Raw genomic sequence first — 20,441 nt, 5'->3', positions numbered from 1 at the left:
CGTAACCTTTAGTGGAATACCACTGGGTTATCAGTGATTAGTGGGGGGGGTCGTTTTACTGCAGACCAACCTTGGCCAAAGACGTTAAAATGGAAATTGACACGCCACAGGAATATCTAGTGTGTGTTGTGAGAGAGCTCAGACACTGGCATAAAGAGGGCAGAGTGACGCAGTGACACATCATCAGCCTCATGTTTCACTAGAAATCAGTTGGTGTGTTCACCTCAGCCAGAGAGAGGGGAAGTGGGCAAGATTCAGTATAGAGAACAGGAGACGGGGCCTGTAGCCAGTGATGGTTCCTAGAACAGTCGTATATCAGAGCAGTTACCACCATCCCTCAGTTCTCTATCAGAGCAGTTACCACCATCCCTCAGTTCTCTATCAGAGCAGTTACCACCATCTCTCAGTTCTCTATCAGAGCAGTTACCACCATCCCTCAGTTCTCTATCAGAGCAGTTACCACCATCCCTCAGTTCTCTCTCAGAGCAGTTACCACCATCCCTCAGTTCTCTATCAGAGCAGTTACCATCATCCCTCAGTTCTCTATCAGAGCAGTTACCACCATCTCTCAGAGCAGTTACCATCATCCCTCAGTTACCACCATCCCTCAGTTCTCTATCAGAGCAGTTACCACCATCCCTCAGTTCTCTATCAGAGCAGGTACCACCATCCCTCAGTTCTCTCTCAGAGCAGTTACCACCATCCCTCAGTTCTCTCTCAGAGCAGTTACCACCATCCCTCAGTTCTCTCTCAGAGCAGTTACCACCATCTCTCAGTTCTCTCTCAGAGCAGTTACCACCATCTCTCAGTTCTCTATCAGAGCAGTTACCACCATCTATCAGAGCAGTTACCACCATCTCTCAGTTCTCTATCAGAGCAGTTACCACCATCCCTCAGTTCTCTATCAGAGCAGGTACCACCATCCCTCAGTTCTCCATCAGAGCAGTTACCACCATCTCTCAGTTCTCTATCAGAGCAGTTACCACCATCCCTCAGTTCTCTCTCAGAGCAGTTACCACCATCTCTCAGTTAACTCTTGCTCTGAAGGAGCTGAAGGATTTCTAGGTTTTTGTTACAGCCCAGCACTGAAACACTTTTTATTCAACAATCCAGGTATTGATTATTAGTTGATCAGGGTCATATGTTTTAGTGCTTGGTTCTCTCTCAGGAGAGAGAAGTTACTACAGACAGACCAGGGTTGGTGACCGCTACTTTAGAGAACATGAATATTGAAATAAATAAAAAAGTTACACTTACTGCCACCACAAAGAAAAGTGATGTATGAAAAATAAATTGAGGCCAGAGGCATCGGTTATAAAATCCTCAACTTTAATCAGGTCAAAAAGTTTCACAACAACTGTAACGAGTAGAGAAGGGGAACTATTTGCCATTTACAGATTGAGTTTGGATTAGGAATTATACATTTTGTTGCTTAATCAAACTATTGGCAACTAATTATTTCCCTCTGGAATAAAAAGCCTTTTGTTTTATTTTGGATAGAAGACATGTTATAAAGATCCAAATAAACAATGCAAAAATACAAAATGAAATGTAAACCGAGTTGTTTATTTTTGCTTGTCTTCTAGGTAGTGTTGCTGAGGCACTACTAGCATGGTAAACAATGTCCATTAGTTCCAATTCAGAATCTCAACAGCCGACTGACAGAAGTTAAACAGGAGTTTGTTATATAAAGAAGCAGCCATTTTGAACCCATAAATAAAACGTGAATAAACCGCTTCTTCTTCTTTCTGTTAAAGGTCCATTTGAATGAAGAGCTCTCCAGGGAGCAACGATCCTCACAGAGGAAAACTAAACGCCCATGTCGTCTAGGCGACAGCACACGCACTCAACACACCCACAAAAAATACACTGAATAATAATGATGTTCCCATGGTAATTCATGTGCTATAGAATTGGGATGATATGCACATAATCTGTCTTGCTCCGATGATGCTCCTTCCTGTCTTCCTAGTTCCCGCCTCCAGTCACAGCCAGGCGACCAAACACAGTAGGTTTCTTTCAGTTGGGCGGAGGTTCAACCAATGAGCACGGCCGCTAGCCTGACCACCTGACACACGAAGCAGCAGCATCTCTGACTTCCTTCCTTCATAGTCCGCTAGCTTCACATTCTAACCACAATGCATTGGGTTGGGAATCAGACGCAGGGTGCACACACACTTCTAGAACACCACTTCATTCCTTCCAGTCTGTCACATCAGTTCTAGAAGCCTCTTTGCTGAGAACTGTTTTACACATATGCATTGTTGCACAAAAACTCTCCTGTCTCACTATATATATATATGTGTGTGTGTGTGTGTGTGTGTGTGTGTGTCTGTCTGAGAGATAACATGTGGAGGGAGGAAACAAGTGAAGTTCAGAAATCTTCCCATACGTCTGCTTCATGTCATGCAGCTAGGGGGGGTGATGACCCCTGACCAAATAAACAGTGGAAACATATGACACAGAAGTCTCCATATGAAACAGGTCTAACGGGCCACGGGGTGACGCAGTACGTCGTCATTTACATATTGACAAGGTTTTTGGTGGACAGAACAGCTGACGGATGAGGACGGGCGTGTCTGCTCTCTCCGTACCTCAGGAAAGTGACCGGGGGCCTCCCACCTCTCTTCGTTCCTTCTGTTCGGGTTAGTTTTGTGTGTTTGTTGGTATGCCTGTATGTACAGTAACAGCAGTTTGGTTCATGTGGCGCAGTGGCTGGACGTCTCAATCACACATCTCCTCGGGTATTTCGTGTGGGTTGAGGATACCGGGAACTGACATCTGCAGCTTGTGTTTCTCCTCCTGCGCCTGACGCAGCGACGCCTCCCGCTCCTCTAGGAACAGGTCTGTGGTGTCCTCCCCTGCAAACTCCTACAGGAGGAGAGAGAGAGACATTACCACACATACAGACAGACAGCAACAGGTCTGTGGTGTCCTCCCCTGCAAACTCCTACAGGAGGAGAGAGAGAGACATTACCACACATACAGACAGCAACAGGTCTGTGGTGTCCTCCCCTGCAAACTCCTACAGGAGGAGAGAGAGAGACATTACCACACATACAGACAGACAGCAACAGGTCTGTGGTGTCCTCTCCTGCAAACTCCTACAGGAGGAGCGAGAGAGAGACATTACCACACATACAGACAGACAGACAGCAACAGGTCTGTGGTGTCCTCCCCTGCAAACTCCTACAGGAGGAGAGAGAGAGACATTACCACACATACAGACAGACAGCAACAGGTCTGTGGTGTCCTCTCCTGCAAACTTCTACAGGAGGAGAGAGAGAGACATTACCACACATACAGACAGACAGACAGCAACAGGTCTGTGGTGTCCTCCCCTGCAAACTCCTACAGGAGGAGAGAGAGACATTACCACACATACAGACAGACAGCAACAGGTCTGTGGTGTCCTCTCCTGCAAACTCCTACATGAGGAGAGAGAGAGACATTATCACACAGACAGACGGTTGGAGGTTGAGGAAAAGGCTCACCTTAATCTGTACCAGGAAGTCCCTCAGGTGTTCCTTGAAGGCTGCAATGTCCTGGTTTAGACTGAACAGTCCTGTTACGAACACCTTGACCTGGGCACTGAGGGACAAGACAACGTAGAAGACATAGGACAACGGTGTTGTGGTCGTACGTGTTCTATGTAGTGAATCTGTTATTCAATGTGTTTCTATTGGCTAATAGCAGTAAGCAATGTTCCCTCTAAGGTGCGTGTGTGTGCGCGCACGCAGCTCCCCTGGGAGACTGCCGCACAGAAGAAATATCAGCTCGTGCAGAGATGCGTGAGATTAAACTTCACTCAACTTTATAGAGTTTTCCCCTTTAGTTAAAACTATCAACGTTTCCCTTTACTGTGGGAATTGTGATTGAATCAACGCAATATTCACCTCATTCAATTCAACATACAGAAACTAAACTAACTATGCAAGACTTAGTATGCAAAACTAACTATGCAAGATATTTTCTTGAAGGCAGAACGCATCGGAGTAGGATTCTATTGCATTAACGGGCACGACTCAGGCCCGTACTCTACACAGACCGGTGTACCATAACCAATCATAGCTGCAGTAGGCCTATATGCAAATAGACCATTGCCATATATGGATCTGTGCAGCATTTCCCTTTCTGTTTTCCATGAGTTCATCTACAACTCCAGCACCTGCTAAAAGTACCTGGATGTGCCTACGTTCTTCAGCTTGTGCCGATCTGTGCAGCATTTCCCTTTCTGTTTTCCATGAGTTCATCTACAACTCCAGCACCTGCTAAAAGTACCTGGATGTGCCTACGTTCTTCAGCTTGTGCCATTCACTTTGAACTGGACTGTGTTTACAGCATGAGCCGTCATGAGTAGATGCACTTGTTTTCAGATCAAAGCGAGAGCAGCATGTTGCCACTTGTGCACATTTTGTTAATTTCCTTTGCTAGTTAGTGAGTTACTAGCCCAGTTATAGATCATTAGTAGTCAGCAATAGGGGAGTGATTACTAGTTAGTGAGTTACTAGCCCAGTTATAGATCATTAGTAGTCAGCAATAGGGGAGTGATTACTAGTTAGTGAGTTATTAGTCCAGTTATAGATCATTATTAGTCAACAATAGGGGGGTGATTGTTTCCTAAAAGAGCACAAAACATGTACATTTCTAGACATCTCTGAAAAGCAAGTCAAGTAAAGAGCTTTTTTTTGTGTCTTAAAGGGGCAGTGTTGTATTTTGAGACAGGATTGAATAAGATAAGTAGCCAATAGGCAGTGGGTAGCATCATTTTCCTGATTCTCTGTAATAATGGTATGTAAATAATTATGTATTTTATTTACTTCATAAAGGTACTTACTCCTGTAGATGTGGGAAAGCAGTTTTGAGCAGGTTGGCCACGTACTCCTGTATGAAGACCTGGTTGTTGCCGGGGTTGGAGGGGTTGAGCTGGGTGTTGATCTTCCCTTCCTCCACCAGGTTAAACATGTAGGTCAGGATGGAGGCATGCATCGTCAGGCCTGGGGGAGAGGCAGAGAGACACACACAACCAGACATGCACAGTTAGGTGATATGGATTTATACAAATGGTAAAACAGAACAAGAGACGTGTGCTCTTACCGGCAGTTTGTGCGTGTGTGTCCCAGCAAGCACATAACGTTCTGAGAACCATAGGTTTCTGAGGGCGTGGTTGTTCTATGGTTATTTAGCATACAACCTTCCCACAACTTCCTGGGAATGGCGCAGGATAGTTGTTTGTCCTTGGAACATTCTCAGCACATTTAACTTGACAAAAAAAAAAAAAGCTATTTGCTTTGTATATCATTACTTTAACAAAACGCTTCCTAAAAGTTAAAACATTTACATGGCTACAATTTCGGTAATGTTCTAGGAACGTTCTCCAACTGGTTTGACATTGGGAATGTTCTCAAATAGTCCAGAGAACATTAAGAAACAAAGTTATTCTGTGGGAATTTCAGTAATTCAGCATAACATTTCCTACAGGTTTCCTTGTGGTTCTATTTAAAATCATGTTCTCAATTTGTTCCAAGAACGTTAAGGAAACGTTCCATTAAAAAAACACAAGAAAACGTTAGTAACGTTCAGAGAACCCTCTAAGAATGTAATTGGAAAAAATATACATTCTCAGAACGTGAAGAAAACATTCTGTAAACTTTAGTAACGTTCTAAGAATGTTATTTAAAAACATACATTCTCAGAACGTGAAGAAAACATTCTGTAAACTTTAGTAACGTTCTAAGAATGTTATTTAAAAACATACATTCTCAGAACGTGAAGAAAACATTCTGTAAACTTTAGTAACGTTCTAAGAATGTTATTTAAAAACATATACATTCCGTTCTCAGCATCAACAAAACCGTCTATCCTCCATCTTGTTAAGTGTGTTCAGGTGTTAGCCACGCCCACTGATTGGCCACAGCTGATCTTAATGAGTCTTGGTTTCCTTTGAAATGGGGTCTGTTTGAATAGACTAAAAGGAACAGCTTTGTATGAGTTAGAAACATGGCATGCTAGCTGCATCCTGGTGGTGCTGTGGACTAATTCAATGGATAGAGAATAGAAGATTATAGGTTTGAATCCCACTGATGCCGTATCACAATAAAACTGAAATGTGCTTGTAGGGCTGAGAATTGCCAGAGACCTCACAATATCACAATACTTAAGTGCCGATATTATATCTATTTGATACTGTGATTTTATTGCAACTTGATGTTCCAAACATATTTCTTGCCATATGAGGGACAAGAGAGAACCATGAGACAATGAGTTGGATATAAAAGTGCCGAAAACAAATTGTCCCCCTTCTGAAAAATATGGAGAACAAGCTATGAAGGAAAAATACTGGAGTTTTGGTCAAGTACAGCCAACTAGCACTAACATAATATTATCAAACCAAAACATCATCAAAGATAATATCCCAATATGTGACTGTGTACATTTCCCCCCCATCACTATGTGTTCTCATGATTAATGCCTAAGGAAATTCATTTCCATGTATTCTATCAGTGCGTGGAGTTAAAAAATAACCCAAAATAACCCAAAATAACCCAAAATAACCTAAAATAACCCAAAATAACCGAGCAGTGTTTTTACAAGTCTCATTGAAACATTCAGTGGAAGTTTTAAGGAAGTTATTTTTTTTAAAACCTCAAAATAACCTAGAATTTCCTTTCTTAGAGAATTAATAAAACCTTCTAGGAAAACTTTCAAGGAACCAGAGTAAAACGATCTCAGAACCTCCCAGCAAACTAAAAATGTCCTTTACCAGAACAGGAAAAAATGTCACTTCCGTCCTCAGAAAGTAAAAAAACAAAAAAAATGTTTTGTTTACCAGTCAAACGTACGGTTTCGTCCTCAGAACCAAAACACACAGGTCCCACAACTTCCAAGGAACCAAATGTGCTAGCTGGGGTGTGTGTTTGTATTCAGTACTCACCGGCAGAGAGTGTGTCTGTGTGCGTGAGCGTGCGTGCGTGCTCATCGTCAGTGTGTGTGTGCGTTGTATCCGTGCCTGTACTGTACTCACCAGCAGAGTGTGTGTGTGTGCGCGTGCGTGCTCGCTCATCGTCAGTGTGTGTGTGTGTGTGTGTGTGTGTGTGTGTGCTCGCTCATCGTCAGTGTGTGTGTGCGTTGCATCCGTGTGTGTAGTGTACTCACCAGCAGTGTGTGTGTGTGCGCGTGTGTGTGTGCGTGCTCGCTCATCGTCAGTGTGTGTGTGTGTGTGTGTGTGTGTGTGTGTGTGTGTGTGTGTGTGTTCGCTCATCGTCAGTGTGTGTGTGCGTTGCATCTGTGTGTGTACTGTACTCACCAGCAGTGTGTGATGTGTCAGTGACCACAGAGAAGATGTGTTGGAGGATGTCACAGAAGTATGTCTGGTAGAAGCTCTGTGCTGCAGCCTCTTCCTGGGTCACGTTCTGCAGTAGAGTGTAGAGGATCTGAAGACCTGCCACAGGAACATACACAATATATATCATATATATATATATATACACATATATACAGGATTTGAAGGCCTGCCACAGGAACATACACAATATATATCATATATATCATATATATCATATATATCTATATATCTATATATATACACACATATATACAGGATCTGAAGGCCTGCCACAGGAACATACACAATATATATCATATATATATATATATATATCTATATATCTATATATACACATATATATACAGGATCTGAAGGCCTGCCACAGGAACATACACAATATATATCATATCTATATATCTATATATCTATATATACATATACACAGGATCTGAAGGCCTGCCACAGGAACATACACCATATGTATCATATACAGTGCATTCAAAAAAGTGTTTTTTTTCCTCAATCAACACACAATACCCCATAATGGCATCACAATACCCCATAATGACCTCACAATACCCCATAATGACCTCACAATACCCCATAATAACAAAGCAAAAACATTAAAAACTGTCCAATGTATCCGACTCATTCAAAGGTTTTTCTTTATTTTTACTATTTTCTACATTGTAAAATAATAGTTTAGACATCAAAACTATGAAATACACTTATGGAATCATGTAGTAACCAAAAAAATGTTAAACAAATAAAAATATATATTTTAGATTCTTTATAGTAGACACCTTTTGCCTTTGACAGATTTGCACACTTGGCATTCTCTCAACCAGCTTCATGAGGTGGTCATCTGGAATGCATTTCAATTAACAGGTGTGCCTTGTTAAGTTAATTTGTGGAATTTCTTTCCTTCTTAATGCGTTTGAGCCAATGTGTTGTGTTGTGACAAGGTAGGGCGGTATACAGAATATAGCCCTATTTGGTAATAGACCAATAATAAAGTCCATAAAGTCCATATTATTAATAAAGTCCATATTATGGCAAAAATAGCTCAAATTTGATTTTACCTATATTTAACTAGGCAAGTCAGTTAAGAACAAATTATTATTTACAATGACAGCCTAGGAGCAGTGGGTTAACTGGTCTAGGAACAGTGGGTTAACTGGCCTAGGAGCAGTGGGTTAACTGGTCTAGGAACAGTGGGTTAACTGGCCTAGGAGCAGTGGGTTAACTGGCCTAGGAGCAGTGGGTTAACTGGCCTAGGAGCAGTGGGTTAACTGGCCTAGGAGCAGTGGGTTAACTGGCCTAGGAGCAGTGGGTTAACTGGCCTAGGAACAGTGGGTTAACTGGCCTAGGAACAGTGGGTTAACTGGCCTAGGAACAGTGGGTTAACTGGCCTAGGAACAGTGGGTTAACTGGCCTAGGAGCAGTGGGTTAACTGGCCTAGGAGCAGTGGGTTAACTGGCCTAGGAACAGTGGGTTAACTGGTCTAGGAACAGTGTGTTAACTGCCTTGTTCAGAGGCAGAACGACAGATTTTTACCCTGTCAACTCGGGGATTCAATCCATCAACCTTTCGGTTACTGGCCCAACACTCTAACCACTAGGCTACCTGCTAGTTACTGGCCCAACACTCTAACCACTAGGCTACCTGCTGGTTACTGGCCCAACGCTCTAACCACTAGGCTACCTGCTGGTTACTGGCCCAACTCTCTAACCACTAGACTACCTGCTGGTTACTGGCCCAACACTCTAACCACTAGGCTACCTGCTGGTTACTGGCCCAACTCTCTAACCACTAGACTACCTGCTGGTTACTGGCCCAACACTCTAACCACTAGGCTACCTGCTGGTTACTGGCCCAACTCTCTAACCACTAGGCTACCTGCTAGTTACTGGCCCAACGCTCTAACCACTAGGCTACCTGCTGGTTACTGGCCCAACGCTCTAACCACTAGGCTACCTGCTGGTTACTGGCCCAACTCTCTAACCACTAGGCTACCTGCTGGTTACTGGCCCAACTCTCTAACCACTAGGCTACCTGCTGGTTACTGGCCCAACTCTCTAACCACTAGGCTACCTGCTGGTTACTGGCCCAACTCTCTAACCACTAGGCTACCTGCTGGTTACTGGCCCAACGCTCTAACCACTAGGCTACCTGCTGGTTACTGGCCCAACACTCTAACCACTAGGCTACCTGCTAGTTACTGGCCCAACACTCTAACCACTAGGCTACCTGCTGGTTACTGGCCCAACTCTCTAACCACTAGGCTACCTGCTGGTTACTGGCCCAACTCTCTAACCACTAGGCTACCTGCTGGTTACTGGCCCAACTCTCTAACCACTAGGCTACCTGCTGGTTACTGGCCCAACGCTCTAACCACTAGGCTACCTGCTGGTTACTGGCCCAACACTCTAACCACTAGGCTACCTGCTAGTTACTGGCCCAACACTCTAACCACTAGGCTACCTGCTGGTTACTGGCCCAACGCTCTAACCACTAGGCTACCTGCTGGTTACTGGCCCAACTCTCTAACCACTAGACTACCTGCTGGTTACTGGCCCAACACTCTAACCACTAGGCTACCTGCTGGTTACTGGCCCAACTCTCTAACCACTAGGCTACCTGCTAGTTACTGGCCCAACGCTCTAACCACTAGGCTACCTGCTGGTTACTGGCCCAACGCTCTAACCACTAGGCTACCTGCTGGTTACTGGCCCAACTCTCTAACCACTAGGCTACCTGCTGGTTACTGGCCCAACTCTCTAACCACTAGGCTACCTGCTGGTTACTGGCCCAACTCTCTAACCACTAGGCTACCTGCTGGTTACTGGCCCAACTCTCTAACCACTAGGCTACCTGCTGGTTACTGGCCCAACGCTCTAACCACTAGGCTACCTGCTGGTTACTGGCCCAACACTCTAACCACTAGGCTACCTGCTAGTTACTGGCCCAACACTCTAACCACTAGGCTACCTGCTGGTTACTGGCCCAACGCTCTAACCACTAGGCTACCTGCTGGTTACTGGCCCAACACTCTACCCACTAGGCTTCCTGCTGGTTACTGGCCCAACTCTCTAACCACTAGGCTACCTGCTGGTTACTGGCCCAACTCTCTAACCACTAGGCTACCTGCTGGTTACTGGCCCAACACTCTAACCACTAGGCTACCTGCTGGTTACTGGCCCAACTCTCTAACCACTAGGCTACCTGCTGGTTACTGGCCCAACTCTCTAACCACTAGGCTACCTGCTGGTTACTGGCCCAACTCTCTAACCACTAGGCTACCTGCCACCCCCAAAATAAGCAAAGAGAAACGACAGTTCTTCGTTACATGAATGAGGTCGGGCACTGATGTTGGGGGATTAGGCCTGGCTCGCAGTCAGCATTCCAATTCATCCCAAAGGTGTTTGATGGTGTTGAAGTCAGGGCTCTGTGCAGGCCAGTCAAGTCTTTCCACACTGATCTCGACAAACCACTTCTGTATGGACCTCACTTTGTGCACAGGGGCATTGTCATGTTGAAACAGGGAATGTCCTTCCCCAAACTGTTGCCACAAAGATGGAAGCACAGAATCGTCTAGAATGTCATTGTATGCTGTGGGGTTAAGATTTCCCTTCTCTGGAACTAAGGGGTCCGGACCATGAAAAACAGTCCCAGACCATTATACCTCCTCCACCAAACTTTACAGTTGGCACTATGCATTGGGGTAGGCAGAGTTCTCCTGGCATTTGCCAAACCCAGATTCGTCCGTCGGACTGCCAAATGGTGAACCATGATTCATCACTCCAGAGAACGTGCTTCCACTGCTCCAGAGTCCAATGGCGGCTTTACACCTCTCCAGCCGACACTTGGCATTGCGCCGCTGCTACGCCATGGAAACCCATTTCATGAAGCTCCCGAAAAGTTATTGTGCTGATGTTGCTTCCAGAGGGAATTTGGAACTTGGTAATGAGTGTTGTGTGGCCTACCCCTTTGCGGCTGAGCCGTTGTTGCTCCTAAATGTTTCCACTTCACAATAACAGCACTTACAGATGACCGGGGCAGTTCTAGCAGGGGAGAAACCTTACAAACTGACTTGTTGGAAAGGTGGCATCCTATTTGTATTTCATATACCTTTGACTATTGGATGTTCTAATAGGTACTTTAGTAAATGCAGAAAAGTGCTGTCTAAATGAATGCTTTCGAATTCGCTTGTTAAATCACCCGTTTGGCGAAGTAGGCTGTGATTCAATGATAAATTAACAGTCACCGCATCGATTATATGCAACGCAGGACAAGCTAGTTAAACTAGTGATATCATCAACCATGTGTAGTTAACTAGTGATTATGTTAAGATTGATAGTTTTTTATAAGATAAGTTTAATGCTAGCTGGCTCCTTGCTGCACTCGCATAACAGGTAGTCAGCCTGCCACGGAGTCTCCTCGTGGTGTGCAATGTAACCAGCCATGATCGGTGTCCAAAAATGCAGATTACCGATCGTTATGAAAACTTGAAATCGGCCCTAATTAATCGTCCATTCCGATTAATCGGTCGACCTCTAGTTTAAACAGACAGCTCAGTGCATTCAGCTTGTCAACACTTCTTACAAAAACAAGCAGTGATGAAGTCAATCTCTCTTCTCTACTTTGAGCCAGGAGAGATTAACATGCATATTATTAATGTTAGCTCTCCGTGTACATTTAAGGGCCAGCCGTGCTGCCCTGTTCTGAGACAGCCGTGCTGCCCTGTTCTGAGACAGCCGTGCTGCCCTGTTCTGAGACAGCCGTGCTGCCCTGTTCTGAGACAGCCGTGCTGCCCTGTTCTGAGACAATTGTAATTTTCCTGTCCCTCTTTGTGGCACCTGACCAGACGACTGGATAGTAGTCCAGATGCGACTAAACTAGGGCCTGTAGGACCTGCCTTGTTGATAGTGTTGTTAAGAAGGCAGAGCAGCGCTTTTTTATGGACAGACTTCTCCCCATCTTAGCTACTGTTGTATCAACATGTTTTGACTATGACAGTCCAGGGTTACTCCAAGCAGTTTAGTCACCTCAACTTTCTCAATTTCATTACAATATTTAACTGAGGTTTAGGGTTTAGTGAATGACTGGTCCCAAATACAATGATTTTTAGATGTGTAAATATTTAGGACTAACTTATTCCTTGCCACCCATTCTGAAACTAACTGCAGCTCTTTGTTGAGTGTTGCAGTCATTTCACCCGCTGTAGTAGCTGACGTGTACAGTGTTGAGTCATCCACATATGTTGACACACTGACTTTACTCAAAGGTCATTAGTGAGGATTGAAAAAAAAAAGAAAGGGGCCTAGACAGCTGCCCTGGGGAATTCCTGATTCTACCTGGATTATGTTGGAGAGATTTCCATTAAAGAACACCTTCTGTGTTCTGTTAGACAGGTAACTCTTTATCCACAACATAGCAGGGGATGTAAAGCCATAACACATACATTTTTCCAGCAGCAGACTATGATCGATAATGTCAAATGATGCACTGATATCTAACAAAACACCTTCCACAACCTTTTTATCATCAATTTGTCTCAGCCAATCGTCAGTCATTTATGTAAGTGCCTTGCATGTTGAATGCCCTTCCTTATAAGAGCGCTGAAAGTCACGTTGTCAATTTGTTCACTGTAAAATAGCATTGTATCTGGTCAAACACCATTTTTTCCTGAAGTTTACTAAGGGTTGGTAACAGGCTGATTGGTTGTCAATTTGAGCCAGTAAAGGGGGCTTTACTATTCTTGGGTATCAGAATGAATTTAGCTTCCCTCCAGGCCTGAAGGCACACACTTTCTTGTTGGCTGAGATTGAAGATATGGAAAATAGAGGAGTGCCAATATCGTCCACTATTATGTTGATAGACAACAATCATTTGTTCACCTCTTCCACACTCACTTTACGGAATTAAAAATGACAATGCTTGTCTTGCATAATTTGGTCAGTGTAAATGTGTTTTGGATGTGTAAAGTCAGCATTTGTTGCTGGCATGTCATGCCTAAGTTTGCTAATCTTGGCAATGAAAAAAAATAATTTAAGTAGTTGGCAATATCAGTGTGTTTTGTGATTAATGAGCCATCTGATTCAACGAATGATGGAGCTGAGTTTACCTTTGTGCCCCAAATGTAATTTAAGGTGCTGCAAAGCTTTTTTTACTGTCATTCTTTATATAATTTATCTTTGTTTCATAGTGTAGTTTCTTCTTCTTTTCATTCAGTTTAGTCACATTATTTCTCAATTTGCAGTACTTTTGCCAAATCGGATGTGCATCCAGACTCATTTGTCATTCTTTTTGCCTCCTCCCTCTCAACCAGACAATCATTTTGTATTCATCAGTCCGGGGGGATTTAACCGTTGTTACAGTCATTTTCTAAATGGGCGCGTTGCTTATTAAGTAACTGGAATAAGCAATTACATGAAACGTGTTAAGTGCAGCGTCTGGTTGCTTCTCATTACACACCACAGACCAGCACATATCATTTACATCAACATAACATCACTACAAAACTGATTGTATGACCTCTTATATACTGTATTAGGCCCAGCATTTGGAACTTTGGTTTTTACTAGATATGGCGACTATAAATCACTACATCCTATGGATTTGGATACTGCTTTAAAAAAAAAGATTTGTAAAGATGTGATCAATACATGTGGATGATTTCATTCATGTGCTGTCATTCGTAAAGGAAAGCACTTGTGTGTGTGTGTTCAAGCCTCACCTGTGTCGGCCACGTTCCTCATGGTGTGTTTGAAGGCCCAGATGATGGAGTCCAGCACCAGTTTGAACTGGGCCGGAGGGATGGCCAGGAATGCTGGGAAACAATGGGAGTTGACCGCCTGCAGCAGGTAGAAGAAATGAGTCCTGTGTTCCGGGTACTCCTCAAAGTCCTGGAGGGAGAGAGAGAGAGAGACGGGGCCATATTGATGAGAACCAACCGACAACAGTTGTAGGCACTAAAAAGATAGGTTGGCCTTGGTATTGGTAGAACAACTGCTGTAAAATGTGTGCAACACAACACTAACACTCCATGGAGAGTGACCGCTACAGTCAGTATGGAAATGGAACACTCCATGGAAAGAGACCCCCTACAGTCCGTATGGAAATGGAACACTCCATGGAAAGAGACCCCCTACAGTCAGTATGGAAATGGAACACTCCATGGAAAGAGACCCCCTACAGTCAGTATGGAAATGGAACACTCCATGGAGAGAGACCCCCTACAGTCAGTATGGAAATGGAACACTCCATGGAGAGACCCCCTACAGTCAGTATGGACATGGAACAATCCATGGAGAGAGACCCCCTACAGTCAGTATGGAAATGGACACTCCATGGAGAGAGACCCCCTACAGTCAGTATGGAAATGGACACTCCATGGAGAGAGACCCCCTACAGTCAGTATGGAAATGGAACACTCCATGGAGAGTGACCCCCTACAGTCAGTATGGAAATGGAACACTCCATGGAGAGAGACCCCCTACAGTCAGTATGGAAATGGAACACTCCATGGAGAGAGACCCCCTACAGTCAGTATGGAAATGGAACACTCCATGGAGAGTGACCCCCTACAGTCAGTATGGAAATGGAACACTCCATGGAGAGTGACCCCCTCCCTACAGGCAGTATGGAAATGGAACACTCCATGGAGACAGACCCCCTACAGTCAGTATGGAAATGGAACACTCCATGGAGAGAGACCCCCTACAGTCAGTATGGAAATGGAACACTCCATGGAAAGACCCCCTACAGTCAGTATGGAAATGGAACACTCCATGGAAAGAGACCCCTACAGTCAGTATGGAAATGGAACACTCCATGAGAGATACCCCCTACAGTCAGTATGGACATGGAACAATCCATGGAGAGAGACCCCCTACAGTCAGTATGGAAATGGAACACTCCATGGAGAGAGACCCCCTACAGTCAGTATGGAAATGGAACACTCCATGGAGAGAGACCCCCTACAGTCAGTATGGAAATGGGGGTCTTAGTGAACTACCTCTTTAAATTGACTTATTTTGTTGTCATTTTTCTTTTTTCAGAGGATGGTTACAGGTACAAAAACAGTCAAATCAATGCATACAAGATGTCCCCACCCACATCCTCCCTCCCCACCCAGAAACCATGCTTCCTACACCCTCAGATTATGGGATGCCAAGGTCAGATTTGTCCATATTCTGTTCCAGTTAAAGTGTTGTTCAGATTCAATTAGATCTGTAGAATTGACTCTTTTCATGTCTAGTTCAGAATATGAGCTTTCCAAAAGTTGTTTATATATTATTGAGATCAATCCTTTCAGGAACCCAGATCATTTAATTTGGTAGTTTGGTTTGTACTTTTGACAAATTGTGCCTACTATGTCAAGGATTTACAGCCATACTGACATCAACATGTTAAGAGTACGTTTTATAAACTCTAAAGATGAAAGTTTAGAACAACACCCACTATTAATAATGCTTACTTTATTGATCATGTTGAGCGTGCATTCGAACACGGCATCGAAGATCTGCGGGATCTCCCCGGTGATGTGTCCGCCCAGCTTGTTGACGATGGTTGCCATGGTGCTGAGGACCTCGGGCTCCCGGGCGGCGGGGACGTTGCGCTGGTAGTCGATGAGAACGGCGTCGAGCAGCGGCGGAACAAAGTTCTCCCCCACCTGGAAGGAAGGAACACCGGACGGGATCAACGGACAGATCAACGCGGCAGAGGGAGGAATGTTGTTGTTATGTTCTCACCAGGTTACTGTAGGACAGGACTGAGGTCAGTGTGTGTGTGTGTTTGTTACTAAGGACTAAGTGACCAACACGGTTGTCTTTCAAACTCTTAAGGGGAGAGTTTCCCAATCCATTCCTGGAGTACACACAGGACTGACACGTACTGCTTTAAACAGTCAGGTTGGACAGTCTAGGGTGGAGAAGTATTTTCTGTCATGTAGTTTTTCATTGAAACACCCCCGCTGTCTTTCATTGGGATGTATGTGGTAACAATATATCCTGATACATGTAGTAACAATATATCCTGATACATGTAGTAACAATATATCCTGATACATGTGGTAACAATATATCCTGATACATGTGGTAACAATATATCCTGATACATGATATCCTGATACATGTAGTAACAATATATCCTGATACATGTGGTAACAATATATCCTGATACATGTGGTAACAATATATCCTGATACATGTGGTAACAATATATCCTGATACATGTGGTAACAATATATCCTGATACATGTGGTAACAATATATCCTGATACATGTGGTAACAATATATCCTGATACATGTGGTAACAATATATCCTGATACATGTGGTAACAATATATCCTGATACATTTGGTAACAATATATCCTGATACATGTAGTACCAATATATCCTGATACATGTAGTACCAATATATCCTGATACATGTAGTAACAATATATCCTGATACACGTAGTACCAATATATCCTGATATACAGTTTAAGTCGGATGTTTACATACACCTTGGCCAAATACATTTCAACTCAGTTTTTCACAATTCCTGACATTTAATCCTAGTCAGAATTTCCTGTTTTAGGTCAAGTAGGATCACCACTATTTTAAGAACGTCAAATCAAATCAAATGTATTTGTCACATACACATGGTTAGCAGATGTTAATGCGAGTGTAGCGAAATGCTTGTGCTTCTAGTTCCGACAATGCAGTAATAACCAACAAGTAATCTAGCTAACAATTCCAAAACTACTACCTTATAGACACAAGTGTAAGGGGATAAAGAATATGTACATAAAGATATATGAATGAGTGATGGTACAGAGCGGCATAGGCAAGATACAGTAGATGGTATCGAATACAGTATATACATATGAGATGAGTATGTAAACAAAGTGGCATAGTTAAAGTGGCTAGTGATACATGTATTACATAAAGATGCAGTAGATGATATAGAGTACAGTATATACGTATACATATGAGATGAATGATGTAGGGTATGTAAACATTATATTAGGTAGCATTGTTTGTGAAATGAATGTGAAATGTCAGAATAATAGTAGAGAGAATGATTTATTTCAGCTTGTATTTCTTTCATCACATTCCCAGTGGGTCAGAAGTTTACATACACTCAATTAGTATTTGGTAGCATTGCCTTTAAATTGTTTAACTTGGGTTAAACGTTTCGGGTAACCTTCCACAAGCTTCCCACAATAAGTTGGGTGAATTTTGGCCCATTCCTCCTGACAGAGTTGCTGTAACTGAGTCAGGTTTGTAGGCCTCCTTGCTCACACACGCTTTTTCAGTTCTGCCACACATTTTCTATAGGATTGAGGTCAGGGCTTTGTGATGGCCACTCCAATACCTTGACTTTGTTGTCCTTAAGCCATTTTGCAACAACTTTGGAAGTATGCTTGGGGTCATTGTCCATTTGGAAGACCCATTTGCGACCAAGCTTTAACTTCCTGACTGATGTCTTGAGATGTTGCTTCAATATATCCACATCATTTTCCTCCCTCATGATGCCATCTATTTTGTGAAGTGCACCAGCCCCTCCTGCAGCAAATTACCCCCACAACATGATGCTGCCACCCCTGTGCTTCATGGTTAGGATGGTGTTCTTCGGCTTGCAAGCGTCCACATTTTTGTTTCATCAGACCAGAGGAGATTTCTCCAAAAAGTACAATCTTTGTCCCCATGTGCAGTTGCAAACCGTAGTATGGCTTTTTTATAGCGGTTTTGGAGCAGTGGCTTCTTCCTTGCTGAGCGGCCTTTCAGGTTATGTCGATATAGGACTCGCTTTACTGTGGATATAGATACCTGTTTCCTCCAGCATCTTCACAAGGTCCTTTGCTGTTGTTCTGGGATTGATTTGCACTTTTCGCACCAAAGTACGTTCATCTCTAGAAGACAGAACGCGTCTCCTTCCTGAGCGGTATGGCGGCTGCGTGGTCCCATGGTGTTTATACTTGTGTACTATTGTTTGTACAGATGAACGTGGTACCTTCAGGCGTTTGGAAATGGTTCCCAAGGATGAACCAGACTTGTGGAGATCTACACATTTTTCTCTGAGGTCTTGGTTGATTTCTTTTGATTTTTCCATGATGTCAAGCAAAGAGGCACTTAGTTTGAAGGTAGGCCTTGAAATACATCCACACGTACACCTCCAATTGACTCAAATGATGATAATTAGCATATCAGAAGCTTTTAAAGCCATGACATCATTTTCTGGAATTTTCCAAGCTGTTTTAAGGGACAGTCAACTTAGTCTATGTAAACTTCTGACCCACTGGAATTGTGATACAGTGAATTATAAGTTAAATAATCTGTCTGTAAACAATTGTTGTGTCATGCACAAAGTAGATGTCCTAACCGACTTGCCAAAACTATAGTTTGTTAACAAGAAATGTGTGGAATGGTTGAAAAAAAGGACTCCAACCTAAGTGTGTGTAAACTTCCGACTTCAACTGTATGTAGTAACAATATAACCTGATACATATAGTACCAATATCTTCCTGTCAGATGTGTATATATCTGATATATGTAGTACCAATATCTTCCTGTCAGATGTGAATATATCCTGATACATATAGTACCAATATCTTCCTGTCAGATGTGTATATATCCTGATACATATAGTACCAATATCTTCCTGTCAGATGTGTATATATATCTGTATCTCACCATCTGTGGATCGCTGGATCTGCTAACCCAGCCCGAGATGAGTTTGAGCGTCTCTCTTTTCACTGTCCTCATACTTCTGATCAGGGGCTGTTTCGTCACCATCTCTCCTGAAACGCACAGCGCCAAGAGAATAGACGCATGAGGAGAGGACACACCACAAAGAGAATAGACGCATGAGGAGAGGACACACCGCCAAGAGAATAGACACATGAGGAGAGGACACACCACAAAGAGAATAGACGCATGAGGAGAGGACACACCGCCAAGAGAACAGACGCATGAGGAGAGGACACACCACAAAGAGAATAGACGCATGAGGAGAGGACACACCACAAAGAGAATAGACGCATGAGGAGAGGACACACCACAAAGAGAATAGACGCATGAGGAGAGGACACACCGCCAACAGAACAGACGCATCAGGAAAGGACACAGCCCCCAGCCCACCCCATCCCCCCACTGACCATTGGTCTGGATGGCTGCGGAGATGTTTTCGCTGAGGCACTTGTAGACGTTGAGCATGTCCAGATAAATGCGTCCTAACTGGATAACGAAGGGGTGTCCCACGGCCTTACAGGCCCGGACGTTGGTCTTCAGGATGCTGCCGAGCTGCTTCACCGTCTCTGGGTCCTTCAGAATGTCCACGTTCTAACAGAGGGGAGTCAACCAATCACATGTCATTTATAAAGCCCTTTTTACATCAGCAGATGTCATAAAGTGCTGTACAAAAACCCAGCCGAAAACCACAAACAGCAAACAATGCAGATGTAGAAGCACGGTGTCTAGGATAAACTCCCTGGAAAGCAGGAACCTAGGAAGAAACCTAGAGAGGAACCAGGCTCCGAGGGGTGGCCAGTCCTCTCCTGGCTGTACTGGGTAGAGATTTAAGAGAAGGGTACTTTAGTGATCATCAGACTGAGACTACAGGTCTTTGACTACAGGAAAGGGGTACTACTACAGGTCTTTGACTGTAGGAAAGGGGTACTACTACAGGTCTTTGACTACAGGAAAGGGGTACTACTACAGGTCTGACTACAGGAAAGGGGTACTACTACAGGTCTGACTACAGGAAAGGGGTAGCTACTACAGGTCTTTGACTACAGGAAAGGGGTACTACTACAGGTCTTTGACTACAGGAAAGGGGTAGCTACTACAGGAAAGGGGTACTACTACAGGTCTTTGACTGCAGGAAAGGGGTACTACTACAGGTCTGACTACAGGAAAGGGGTAGCTACTACAGGTCTTTGACTACAGGAAAGGGGTACTACTACAGGTCTTTGACTACAGGAAAGGGGTACTACTACAGGTCTTTGACTACAGGAAAGGGGTACTACTACAGGTCTGACTACAGGAAAGGGGTACTACTACAGGTCTTTGACTACAGGAAAGGGGTAGCTACTACAGGAAAGGGGTACTACTACAGGTCT

General features: G+C 43.8%; 1 protein-coding gene across 1 annotated transcript in view; it reads right to left on the bottom strand.

The window, feature by feature from the left end:
• Nucleotides 1-1,312: 1,312 nt before the first annotated feature.
• Nucleotides 1,313-20,441, bottom strand: part of LOC139413450 (exportin 1 (CRM1 homolog, yeast) b) — a 71,815-nt gene continuing 52,686 nt past the window's right edge. The window contains exons 18-25 of the mRNA XM_071160872.1: nt 19,479-19,662; nt 19,015-19,121; nt 15,810-16,004; nt 14,067-14,235; nt 7,307-7,441; nt 4,838-4,997; nt 3,495-3,591; nt 1,313-2,871 (exon numbers count right to left, since the gene is read on the bottom strand). Of these exons, the coding sequence (XP_071016973.1) occupies nt 2,725-2,871; nt 3,495-3,591; nt 4,838-4,997; nt 7,307-7,441; nt 14,067-14,235; nt 15,810-16,004; nt 19,015-19,121; nt 19,479-19,662 (1,194 nt within the window). The 3' untranslated portion in view covers nt 1,313-2,724. The remainder of the gene's footprint in view (nt 2,872-3,494; nt 3,592-4,837; nt 4,998-7,306; nt 7,442-14,066; nt 14,236-15,809; nt 16,005-19,014; nt 19,122-19,478; nt 19,663-20,441) is intronic.

This window comes from Oncorhynchus clarkii, chromosome 1, assembly GCF_045791955.1.
Source record: "Oncorhynchus clarkii lewisi isolate Uvic-CL-2024 chromosome 1, UVic_Ocla_1.0, whole genome shotgun sequence".
NCBI lineage: Eukaryota > Metazoa > Chordata > Actinopteri > Salmoniformes > Salmonidae > Oncorhynchus > Oncorhynchus clarkii.
The sequence above is the reverse complement of the archived record's forward strand: the minus strand, read 5'-3'. Positions and strand labels throughout refer to the sequence as shown.